Raw genomic sequence first — 13705 nt, 5'->3', positions numbered from 1 at the left:
TCTACATCAATCTCTCCCCAGAACTTGGGAGCATTGGTTGCACAAAGGTGAAGGAGGTGACCAAAGTATGAAGACCTTTCAATCCCCCCAAGGGAGCAAGCATTGGCAATAGCGTAAACGCAAGCACTTGGTTAAACGAAAAAACAACAACAGAAACGGAAAAAAACAGGTTAACAAAAAACAGAACAGGAACATAAACAGGTCCGACAAAAACAAATGTCCTGTTTCTGTTCTGTTCTGTTTTTTTTTTGTTTAAAAAAAAAGAAAAAGAGAAACAGAAACAAGTTAGTCAAAAACAGAAAAAGTGCCAATGCTTAATTCATATATTAATAAAAGTTAAAAATATATTTGTTTGTTTTCAAACGATCTTTAGGTTTCCAACATTTTTTTTTTATGTTTGCGTTAAGTAGAGTACATTAATGACGCTTGTTCTATAATTTGCAATCTATTGCATAAGTTCTGTTAAACTTGTGTGCCAATGTGACATAGAATTATCTTTGATTTCTAGGCTTTGGCACAGGAACTAGTGCACCAGCAACTGGAACTAGCATGTTTGGCGGAACACCAAGTATATTTGGCACAACTCAACAACAACAACAGACACCTGCAAGCACTGGCAGTATTTTTGGTACACAGACCTCATTTGGGAATAAGCCAGCATTTGGTTCTTTTGGAACATCTAGTGGAAGCATTTTCGGCCAAACTTCACAGCCTTCAACCACAGGTAGTATTTTTGGTCAGCAACAAGCAAGCACTGCCACAGGTGGCCTTTTTGGTACTGGAACTAGTACATTTGGAGGTAAGCACCATTGAAGTTTCTTTTTTGAAAGAATGAATTATTATGCTTGTCTTCTGTTGCAGTTTATATATTGTGTCAGCAACATAGGAACCTGTATTCTGAAATGTGAAAAAAATAAGATCTCCCCCCCACCCATAAAACAACCCAGCCAACCACTAGTAGAAATAGGACAGTGATGTTGAACCTATGTTGTGTGTGTGAGAGGTGACAAGATAGGTCATTTTGAGCAACATGTTTACAAAGACATAAAAAATATGGAACTTCACATTTCTGTTGTTGTCGCTAAAAAGTTACTTCCATGGTTATAAGGAATAGGAATGTAATATTTGATAGATCTGGTCCTAACAGCTCGTTGATTCCCCAGCTTTAGCGGCCAATTCGTTACCTGTAATCACAGAATGTCACGGGGCCCACTTCAGTGTAATACAGTTAACGGTCACCGTTGGATGCTAGTTTGTTTAAGGCTTTGTTGCTCCAGTTAGATCTTTTCTCTGCTCTTTATATTCTCAAGAGGCTTAAGGCATCCTTAATTATCAGACACGATATAAAGCTTCCTGTCTGCATTTTTTGATTACTCTGGTCTGTTTGCTGCCCTATTCTGTTGGAAATTTTTCAACATGGAAGACAATTTCAAATTTTCCAAAGTGATAACTTATAATCTCTTCTTTCAAATCGTGATAATCATTCCATGCGAAGTGCCTTGGTGAACAAAAATCTTATGCCCACTTTGTTCTTTACTTAGGCAGTGCTATTGCGTTGACATGGTTAGATTACGGTTTATTAACGAATCAATCTGGCACCGTATACGTCACAGACGACCTGCACACATTTTAGAGGTTCAAATTTTCAAATTGTATAAAGTTCAAACTTTAAATAGCAAAATGAATGACTTCCTTATAGCCAGTTAATTTTTCTTAAAAGAAAAATTAACTGGCTATAAGGAAGTCATTCATTTTGCTATTTAAAGTTTGAACTTTATACAATTTGAAAAAAATTTTCAATATGAAAAATGAAAATGAAGTGGGAAATAGGAAAAGTTACATATATTTAGAAATCCTATAAAAAGAACGAGTTGATTGATAGATTGTAGCTACTTTAGTAATCGACTTATAGTTCATCTTTGGTATGGGCCTTTTCTTCTTCTTCCTTATGGTCAGGTGTAGCCTTCCCATAGACTCCACCAATTTCGATTAATTTGGACATCCCTTCTAAGGCACGTTCACCAATGTATTCCACAACCTTACTGTCTCCTTTTTTGCACAGCTTAATTGTAGGGAAGGATTGGATTATGATGTTTTCTAACTCATTAAAAGTGGCACCTATTTCGGCAATAACAATCTTTTGTTTATCCTTTGGTAATAAGATCTTAGCAATGACCGCACTATTGCGGGTGGAATTCTACAAGGACATTTTTAGTGTCATCAAGAGCAGCTTCATCAAAATTCATGGCCGCTTGAAGCTTTACAGGTTTTTGATCACAATCTTCAGGAATATTTTCCTGAAGCTTGAACAAAAGGTTTCATGTTTTCCAGCGTAAGTTCGGGATTTTCTGGTTTATATTTGATCGCATCATCTTTGAGTTTAATGAGTCTTATTTTGGGTAGTTCAATTTTCTTCATATTGACAAATTTAATCATACGCTGATTGTCTTCTTCATCAGTATCGACAGAAACAAATAGTATCTGTCCCCAAAGTCTCTAGCAATTTACTTTGCTGCTTTTTAGGCTATCTGATATTTCTGAGACAAAAAGAAGATGAGATTTGATTTCACCACCGAAGATTTTCAATGCTGTTTCAAAATTGATTTCAATTACCAGTGGCAAGGATTTGCACTGAGCAAAGTGTCTAATGCTATCTTTGGTCTATTCTCCGTCAAAGTTGACATATTCATCAGCATTTATGTCTTGATTAGCGTCCACTTTTTCATCTGACGTAATAGCTGTGAATTATCGTACCTCCACGTGGCTTTTCGTTTTTACACTTTATAACGGCTATCTCTCAGTCCATAGGTCAAGAATCTTCAGCATGACAACATTTTTTATTGCTTCTTTCTTCAGAAAGTTCTATATAAGTTGAAGTTCTATACATTTGCTCTTCACTTTTCTTTGATTCTTTTTTTCCCTGAAAAACTTTTTAAGAGTTGACTAATAAAAAACGGCTCATTTTTATTTCCTTTCTATATTATAAATTTGATATGTCAAAACAATTCATGTAATATTGGTTAAGGGGGGGGGGGGTGGGGTTAATTGTAGAAAGTTTATATTATTATGCAAGTATCCACATTTTGCGAGGACATATTTTTGGGCATAGATGGGCCGACCATCTATGTCCAAATTTCTTAAAGCCACCAATGGGATCCAGGTCAGACTTGATCAGGGTCCACCAGTTCTTCTTTTGCCCTCCTTGATGCCTCTTCCAAGAGTCGTAGGGCTCAACTAAAAGGATTCGTAGCCGTAGAGCATATGGTTAATATAGACACTTATTTAAAAGCTTCTTAATTTATTCATTTACTCAATACTGAACACTAAGTTTGCTCGATGCTACAATTTACTCAATACTGAATTTATTCATTCGAAGCCTGATAAAATTATGTACAATGGTGTATAATTGCTTATAAGCCATTTTGACGATGGTCGGAGGATCTTTGCGTAGGTTGGGGGAGTTTGTTTGAAACCTCGAAAGATATGCTTCTATCGCCCAAATTTCCCAACTCTCCGAAAGGCTTCAATTGATAGAGGAATTTCACAGGAGGGCGTTGAAATTAATCTCTAATCTTTCGGTTCTCGAGAATGTTTTTGGACTAAGTATGTAAAATTGGTGTTGCGGGGGGGGGGGCATATAACACCCTTCGTATTGGGGAAAACCTTTTTCTATTTAATATGAAAGATTAAAATCAAACATCTGCCGGCACAAAGATAGAAATTAAGGAGGGGGTCTTGAATGCCACTAGGATATTTCCCGAAGTGGAGTGTGTCAGGAAATTATTTCCATCAAAATTAAAAAAGTAAGACATATTCTTTTCTTGTTTATGTATAACGTTTAATGGCTTCTTGTTTCTTAGGGCGTTGCCTCCCTACTGGCTTCCATGGAAATATCCCTAAAAAAATATTCACCGAATTAGCCTTGAAAACTGTGGAAATGGTTAACCCATGATAAATTTTGAATATTTCAGCCCCCTCTCCTTGTAAATATTTGGAAAGGCACATTTTTTTCAAGGATGATTATCCTTTTGAAGCCTTATTTTACAAATATTAAACTTGAATATGAAAAGATGAGGTTAGAAGAAGGTAGTAGCAATCCTCCTTCACATTTAATTGTAGCGTTGGAAAAAACTGCTCATAGTACAAAAAAAAAGCTAAATGCAGAGTGACCTTTGTTAAAAGAAACCGAACCCCCCCCCCAAAAAAAAAACTATTAAAGAATATGCAACAACGAAATCTATTATTCAAACCGATTCTTAATATACAAAACGCGTTAATTTTAATGTTGCACAGTAGATTTTATTAGTTAATGAAATTTTTTGTAATTTTAGAAATTTGAATGGAACTCTCCAAAAAATGATGCGATTGATGGAAAGTAGGCAATGATATCAAACAGTTCGTGGTAACGAACTGTAGTAAGGAGCGACCGGCTCAATAGTAACCAAAACTCTAAAAAATGGAATTTTGATACCAATAGCTACATCAAAAGAATTGCATTCTAATGCTGATTTTAAATATATAAATTTCACCAAGTTTAGTCTTACCCATCAAAAGTTACGAGCCTGAGAAAATTTGCGTTATTTTAGAAAATAGGGGGAAACACCCCCTAAAAGTCATAGAATCTTAAAGAAAATCACACCATCAGATTCAGCGTATCAGAGAACCCTATGTAGAAGTTCCAAGCTCCTATCTACAAAAATGTGGAATTTTGTATTTTTTGTCAAAAGGCAGACCACTGATGCGTGTTTATTTGTTTTTTTTTTTTGTTTTTTTTCCCAGGGGTGATCGTATTGACCCAGTTGTCCTAGAATGTTGCGAGAGGGCTCATTCCAACGGAAATGAAAAGTTCTAGTGCCCTTTTTAAGTGACCAAAAAAAAATTGGAGGGCACCTAGGCCCCCTCTCACGCTAATTATTTTCCCAAAGTCAACGGATCAAAATTCTGAGATAGTCATTTTATTCAGTGTAGTCGAAAAACCTTATAACTATGTCTTTGGGGACGACTTACTCCCCCATAGTCCTCGTGGGAGGGGCTACAAGTTACAAACTTTGACCAGTGCTTACATATAGCAATGGCTATTGGGAAGTGTACAGGCGTTTTCAGGAGGATTTTTTGGTTGGGGGGAGGGGTTGAGAAGAGGGGGATATGCTGGGGGAATTTTCCATCGAGGAATTTGTCATGGGGGAAGAAAATTTCCATGAAAGGAGCGCAGGATTTACTAGCATTACTTAAAAAAAATAAACAATAAAAAAATAAATATGAAAAAGTTTTTTCAGCTGTAAGTAAGGAGCAGCAATAAAACTTGAAACGAAGAGAAATTATTACCCATATGAGGGGCTCACCTCCTCCTAATACCTTGCTCTTTACGTTAAAGTATTTTTTAATAATTTCAACTATTTATTCTACGGCTTTTGTGATTCAGGGGTCATTCTTAATGAATTGGGACAAAATTTAAGCTTTAGTGTAAAGAGCGAGGTACTGACGAGGGGGCGAACCCCCTCATATGTGTAATAAAAACATGAGAATACAAAAGTTCTTTACGTAAGCTAATTTATAAGTTACGTATATCTTTTACTAATAAAAAGATTCGTAAAAAATTAAAAGTTCTAGTTGCCTTTTTAATTAACCGAAAATCGGAGGGCAACTAGGCTTACTCCCCCGCTCTTTTTTCTCAAAATCATTCGATCAAAATTATGAGAAAGCCATTTAGCCAAAAAAAAAAAAAAAAAAAAAAAAAAAAAAAAAAAAAAAAAAAAAAAAAAAAAAAAAAAAAAAAAAAAAAATGCAATCTTCGTTTTAATTATTCCTCTGCGGAGAGCCAAAATCAAAACATGCATTGATTCAAAAACGTTCAGAAATTAAATAAAAAAAAACAAGTTTTTTTAACTGAAAGTAAGGAGCGACATTAAAACTTAAAACGAACAGAAATTACTTCGTATATGAAAGGGGCTGCTTCCTCATCAACGCCCCGCTCTTTACGCTAAAGTTTTTACTGTTTTAAAAAGAAGAGTTGAGAGAAAGAATCAAACTTTAGCGTAAAGAGCGGGGCGTTGATGAGGAAGCAGTCCCTTTCATGTACGAAGTAATATCTGTTCGTTTTAAGTTTTAATGTCGCTCCCTACTTTCAGTAAAACAAATTGTTTTTTTTTTATTTAATTTAATATATATGGGAGTCATAAAGGTACTATGCAAAAAGTTAAAATTTCTCTTCTTGTGGGTTTAATCTCTGACTTGCTGTCATTAGGAAGAATTTAATTTTTATGTTGTAATAAAACTGTTATTGTTTTCCTGTTATGTCTTCTTCAGTGTAATACCTAGATCCCAAATCTTTTATATTGAATTAGGAAATAAGCTGATCGCTGCAAAGAATAATACCCCTTCGAAATATTTTGCGTGCAGGTCTTTCCCATGATATCACACTAGAATAGATGTATTAAGGTCCAAACTCTAGGGAGTAATAAACCAGAAGATATTTTCTGGGAGGGAGGGGGTCTCGAACATGAATAAGCTTGTGTTTAAACACTGTATTTAAATTTTTCTGGAGAAGGGGTCATTTGAACTAATGACCTCTTGCAACCAATTTTTTTCATTATAAATATGTGTTTAGGATTTTCCCGTGTCATCCTCCTGTCATAGATGCACACTGGTCCTAATTTTTTTTTTTTTGGGGGGGGGGTGAGGTCAGAAGATTCAATTTTGGGGGAATGGTTCAGAATACTAAACATGTTCAATCTTATTAACTTTATCTAAATTTTTCTGGAATGAGGAGACTCCATCAGATCAATCATGGTCAAAATCTGGGATATGTGTTTTTTAATGTTTAAGAATGTGAAAAAATGCAGGCTTAATTTAAATGTTCAAGATATGAGGTTTTCAAGGTGTAATTCAATTGGTCTTTAGGAGCCGCTAATTTGGACCTGTGATGCAATGACAGTAATTCACATGCGTCATGGCTATGCTATACCAAAAGACTGTACTGAATTTCACCAAAAAATCCAAATATATGCGCAGTTTTTCTCTGCACCCGTGGTATCTTTTTGTGTAGTATTTACAATCTTTAGCATTGATTTACAAGAATACTATACTGTTGTTTATTGTTTCGTGTTCCCAGGAGGTCTTGGTGCTACACCTGGTCAAGTTGGCACAGGAGCAGTGAAATTTAAGGCTATCCAAGGTACAGATACTGTATCAAAAAACAATACAACGCAGACAGTACAAGTAAGACACCAGGTGATCACCTGCCAGCCTGAGTATGAGGCAAAGTCTTTTGAGGAGCTTCGATTTGAAGATTATCAGGCAAATAGGAAAGGTCCTGGGCAGGGTGGTAAGTTATGTTCTTGAAATATTTGAGTTATTCACGTTTTTTTTTTTTTTATTAATCTACTGGCTCCAATGGCATGTTGTGTAATGTTGGGCGATAATTTGATTAAACGATATATCGATATTTTTACTTTCGATTTTCGATATATCAGTATATCGATCTTGGTATTTCTGATCAGTTTTTTTATTCAGATAAACTGGCGTTGCTAAAGTTAAATCAAAATTGGGTACTTATCTGTTAGCCAGTACATATTCAAGAATTTGTATGTCTAAAATAAATCAGACAATAACCGGTTTATTGCTGTTTGTATATACGGAGACAATTAGCTTAGGTTCAGGGGAAAATTACATTGTAGCTATATGTTAATAAATGTTTAGTTGGTATTTTAGTTAGATTAGGTTACATTTTGCATGCAATCCCACTATAATTAACACCTAATCACTCCCTCCCTCCGAATTTGTAAATATACTGCTCAAATTATATATACATATAAGTGTATTTTGTACAAGTTTTTTCCAACTTTGAATAATATAAAATCAAACGATAAGTACAAACTTCGATTACATAAATAAATATGTTAGAAATCTAGATTTGAAATTACTCGGGCTCAGCAAAGATAACCTACTGGCTACTTTTGGCTATTCAAACTCAGCAACATGTCAATGTTTTTTCCCTGAAAATTGGTTCTACCTTCCAGTGATTAAATAAAAAAAAATTATAAAAAAACTTTTTTTTTTTAACTGAAAGTAAGGTTCAGCTTTAAAACTTAAAACGAAAAGAAATTATTCCATATATGAAAGAGATACCGCCATGTATGTCTTTTCTAGTATCATAAAAAAGGTTCTTATTCTAATTAAATAGCCCTTGTGTTGTTCTTACAGAATTGGGACAAAAAGTCAAACTTTAGTGTACAGAGCGAGGTATTGAAAAGGGGGTATCTCCCCTCATATACGACATGATATTTTTCTGTTTTAAGTTTCAATATTCCTCCCTCAGTTAAAAAACACTCGTTTTTTTGTTCAATTTCTGATCGTTGTCAAATAATGCCTCTCTTTCCTCCGTGGAAAGTTTCCCTGCCCTGCAAAGATCACTCTATGGAAAGTTCCTCCTGCGTAAAATCTCCCTCCCCCACAGAAAATCAATCCCTGCTGAAAATTCCATCCAGAAATTTTCTTATGGACAGTTTCGCCTAGAAAATTTTCTTCAGCCTTTCTTCATTTGAAAAGAAAAGACTTGTTTTTCATTTAATTTTGAATCTTTTTTCAAATCATCCCGGAATAACCCCTCGATGGAAAATTTTTCCTTGAAATTCCATCCTCCGAATGGAAAGTTTCTTTCACAGAAAATTTTTTCGTGGAGAATTCCTCCCGCGGAAAATTATCCCATGGAGAATATCTCTAGCGGAACATTCCGCCATGAACAATTTCCTCCCACTGAAAACTTCTTCATGGAACATCTCTAGATGTAAAATTGAATTGTTAAAGAGAAGGTAAGATAAATCTCGTGTAGGAGTTCTGTAAAATTCTCTCTTGTAATATTTCCCCTTGTAGGTTCATCTCCGAAAACTTCCCCGTGGAGAATCCCCTCCGTGAAAAATTTCCCTTCCTAAAAGATGTCTGTTTGCTTCCAAATATTAAAAGCTATATGTAAATAATAGGCAAAATTCATAACTTATAGTCTTTCCCCCAGGTACCCTGGGGGATCATGACAAATTCCACGGAATATCTCTAAAAGAAAAATTGAATTGGCAAAGAAAAAGTATGATAAATTTTGTTTAGGAGTTGTAATAAGTCCTCCCGTGTAAAATTCCCTCCTGTTGTTCATCTTTGTAAACTTCCCTGTCCATGGAAAATTCAACCCGTGGAAAATCCCCCCTCAGGAAATTCTCCCTCCTTGAATAACGCCTCTTAACTTACAAATAAAAATACTATACGTAAACAATATGCAAAATTCACAAGTTAAAGCCCTACCCCTGGTCGTGGGGGTAATGTTATCTCCGGAGGCACAGTTATTTGACCTTTTAGCTATGGTGAACAAAATGGATATCTCAAAATTTGGATCGGATGACCTCAGTGAACAAAGGGTGTGGGAGGGGAGTTAGTTGCCCTCCAATATTTTGGGTCGCTTTAAAAGTGTACTAGAACTTTTATTTTCGTTCAAACGAGCCCATTCCCAATATTCTTGGGCTATTGGTTTGATACGATCACCCTGGCGAAACGTATGAAGGAAAATATAGTAAACCGAGAGAAAATTTATTTCAGCCATTACTTTTATTATAGACTTGCATAAATGGAGATTTTTGTAACAGATAAGGTGATCCTTTTGTTTGGAAACAAATTTTGGAAGCACAATTGACCGTATTTTCTTAACGAGTATCGAAAAGTTTTAAAGTTTAACTCCTTGGAATTACCCAGGAGCTGGTCTTTGCCAATAGACAAGTTGTTGACTACATCGTTTATCTTTGGCCGCCATTGCTGGTTGTTGTTCTTTGGACTTGTCATTGACAATGCTATCGAGCTCAGTAACATCAGTAGGAAAGAGTTCCAGGATATTGAACAAATTGTCAAGTCTTTCAAACAAGTTGGCATTGCGTAACTAAATTATTTTCCTTTTCGCATACAACTGAACTAAATGGGAGTATGAAGATGATTACTCAGCTTGTTTGGACCATTGTTTCACCATATCTCTCAAAGTTAATTTCAACTAATTATTTTATGTCTAACCTAAACTCTAAGCACTAGTAATCTGCTGTACAAGACTTGCCAGTACGGGTTAATTTTCACTCTTTGTTTGTGCTTCTACAATGGGACTAATAATGTTGAAGTATGTAGTAAGGCTGGAAGCTGGCTAATAAAATTATCTAGAAAAGGGAAAATCATATATGTATAAAGGTTTCAATCAGGGTCCTGAATGGAACCATTTGAGTGAAAAAATATGATGGGGCTTTCATGATAATTCTTTTCTGGAAAATCATTAATATGATATTATTTTTCTTGGGTTTATGACGGCTTTTTAATGATACAGATGTATCATTAGTATTGATTTTTTTGTTCAAATTTCTGTCGTCTGAAGTCCAATGTCTTATTTAATTTTACATCTTGTGTTTCGACATCACTTTTGCACTTGAGTGTTCTCAAGTATATTCTTATAAAATAAGCACTTTTGCACTTGAGTGTTCTCAAGTATATTCTTATAAAAAGCAAAATGAATTTTCTTGCTGCTATATATTTATATGATTTTAATATTCAGGTGCGATGTTTGGTACAACGGCTACTCCTGGTTTGTTTGGTGCAAGTACTACAACTCAGCCATCCACTGGTGGGCTGTTTGGTCAACAGCAGAGGTCTATTTTTGGTTCAACACAGACAGCAACACCTGCCCTTGGTTCCTCTACTGGTATTTTTGGTCAGCAGCCGCAGCAGCAACAACAAACTTCGCTCTTTGGAGCTAAAACGTTTGGTGTGCCAACCACTACTGCTAGTGGATTTAGTTTTCCAAGTGCAGCCACTTCTAGCGCCGGAGGTGGTCTTTTTGGTGCTAAGCCTTTTGGTACCGCTGCTCCGAGTACAGGAGTCTTTAGTGGTGCTCCAACAACATCAGCTCCGTCTTTTGGATCAACGACGGGTGGGTTTGGAAGTCAAACTACCTCTCCATTTGGTGCAAAACCATCCATTTTCGGAGCGACCACCACCACGAGTTCTTTTTTTTCTTCACCTGCAACATCCACGGGAAGTTTGTTTGGCCAGCAAAAGTCACCATTTGGGGCTCCATCTGCTCCGTTTGGGGCTGCTACTACTACAACATCTTCCCTATTTGCACCAACTACTTCAACAACACCATTTGGTTCCACCCAAACAGGGTTTGGTTTTGGCCAAACTCAATCGCCATTCGGTGCTAAACCACCAACTGGTGTATTCGGAACTGGCACTAACTTTGCCACTAACCCGAGTCCTTTTGGTGCTCAAGTGGCTGCACCATCAACGACACCTTTCGGGAGCACCACTACAAATATTTTCGGGTTGAATCAGCCAACTGCAAGTGGTTTCGGTCAACCTCCTCCCACTCAAACTCCAGTGCCACAGGTTGCACCGCCTAGCTCGCTTCTGGCTACACAGTTAATGGCGATTTCGCAGAGCACGTATTCAGATAATCCTGTTCTTCGAAATATCATCGAAGGTCCTGTAAAGCGTGAGGAGCTTTTAAAACCATCTGTTCAACAATTAACGCCATCCACTAAGACAACTGTACCTTCATATTACAAGGTCTCTCCCCGTATAGGTACTACAGCAAAGCCAATGGCTCTTACTTCGAATGTAAAGGTGGGACTTTTTGAGGGTTTGGAAGAAGATGAACGGAAGCCAGCCGATGATTTGCTTTTCAAACCAAGACAAAGTGTGAAGAAACTGACATTGAAACCAAAAGGAGGCAATCGTGTTATTCTTGATTTAAATGGCATCCAGTCACCTCCAGTAGACCGCATGAATGGAGAGGTGATGTCAGTATCTCGAGACATAGTACAGAGGTAAGTAAAGTCTCCTATTTTTTTCGTGAAGTATTTTCTTCTGAGAAACAGTGCGCGGGTCGACAATTTTCGTGTGTACAAATTTTACATAAAAATAGACAAACTAATCAACAGTGATTCAAAAAATTTATTAATTAATGGAAGTTTCTTTTTTATACATATTTACAAAACACAATTTTTTTCAATTCTTATAAATAGAATCTCAATTATTTCTTCGTTTAGATTATTATATTTTAATTTCATTCAGTAATAAAGAAAGGAAGTGTCTGAGAAATTGTTTATGGGTTTAAAAAAATATTATTAGGGTAAAATAATAGTACAAATTAAGTTAAAATATACTGGTTATTTAGAGTTTCTCAATCTGTTTTTTTTCCTATTCGAAACTCAATAATATATCCATATTTTTATCGGTTTTGTTTAAAAGTTTTCCATTGACTTTTTTGTTTTTCAAGCGAAAGGAAAAAATAATTAAACCAAAGGCTAAATGCTACACCAAATCTGATTATATTATATTGTATTTAAAACTAAAAATATTATTTTAAATTAGATTGAGTCTGAAAAGAAGTACATAAAAAAACCCTCTTTGCAAAAGTTTGGCAATAAAATCCGAAAAAAAAAAATCATACACAACTGACGTTAATGAAAAAATTATGATTGTATTTTCAAAATAAGCGTTAAATGTACCTTTAAAACACATGTGTTTAAAGTCTAAACTGTGTTTCTTATTTTTACTAATGTCTACTGATATGTTTTTGAAAAACCTATTAGATTCCTTGGGATGAAAAATAAACATATTCGATAGCGTTCTCATTAATAATCTACTACCGTACGCCTCCATCCGTCTATGCATTTATCATTTAGATTGTCAATGGAACTGTACATCCCCACAATCTAGATTAGTGTTTATAATTAATCAGTCAACAGTCCCATAGTAATATCGAATTAACTTCTTTTTTTAATTAATTTCATCATCTCCACCTGATAATCTGATAATTAAAAAATCAACGTATTCGGTCTTGGAATAGGAACCTGCTAAGGGAGGATACTTCGGCACGATAGGATTAAAAACAAATAATACAATTGACAGTGCAGCGTTGCGCAGCAACACAAGACAACTCAGCAATACAAGACAACGCAGCAATACAAGACAACGCAAAACCAAGATTCAATAGCCGCTTAGCTTTAGCCTGTTAAAGTTTAAATTTTTATTCAAGCTGCAAGTTTATTGAGATTTGGTCGTAAGTTTTTAAGATAAATTAAATTTATCTAAAATAATTACCACTTTCTCAGCATGCAAAACATAGGCTGCTTATGAAAAATATGCATTAATATACCTATCGCTCTATACACATCTAGCCAATATTGTCAAAATTAGTTCTTTTATCTTCGGCTCAGTGTAAAATAAAAAAAAGACAAATAGGAATATTTTTTATTTAGATTTTTGTAATTAATTTAATAATAATTGAATTGATTAATGTTTGCCATCTAAAGGAAATTCTAGACAAACAAGGATTTTCCCTCTCTATGAGAGACTAAAGTCTCCTCTTATCAGTTCTCCGTACTCCTTGCTTTATAATTTTCAATTTATTTTTCGTATTTTATTTTGGGTTTTACTTAGATCTTAGGATCATATATTTGCTAGTCAATTTTTCTTTTGTATGAGAAATTGGTAGTTTTTTGCATTTTCTGACCATTCCTTTTTTTCTTGTAATTTCAGGAATTGACTTTTTGTTGGATCCGAGAATCCAGTTTAGAACACTATCATAAATTTTCAGAATACGATTGTTAATGTACAAATTGTCAGTACATAAGTCATACAATGTTGTGATGCTTACTTTTCAACTTTGCACATGTGATGAAGT

At 35.2% G+C, this 13705-nt stretch overlaps 1 protein-coding gene across 1 annotated transcript in view; it reads left to right on the top strand.

Annotated features, from left to right (window-relative positions):
- LOC136036345 (nuclear pore complex protein Nup98-Nup96-like) overlaps window positions 1–13705 on the top strand; it is a 127337-nt gene that overhangs the window by 23952 nt on the left and 89680 nt on the right. Inside the window, exons 3-5 of the mRNA XM_065718496.1 lie at window positions 509–799; window positions 7112–7324; window positions 10571–11843. Coding sequence (XP_065574568.1) covers window positions 509–799; window positions 7112–7324; window positions 10571–11843 — 1777 coding nt within the window. The remainder of the gene's footprint in view (window positions 1–508; window positions 800–7111; window positions 7325–10570; window positions 11844–13705) is intronic.

Source organism: Artemia franciscana, chromosome 15, assembly GCF_032884065.1.
Source record: "Artemia franciscana chromosome 15, ASM3288406v1, whole genome shotgun sequence".
Taxonomy (NCBI): Eukaryota; Metazoa; Arthropoda; class Branchiopoda; order Anostraca; family Artemiidae; genus Artemia; species Artemia franciscana.
Note: the sequence above shows the minus strand (reverse complement) of the source record. Positions and strands in the feature narration are given on the sequence as shown.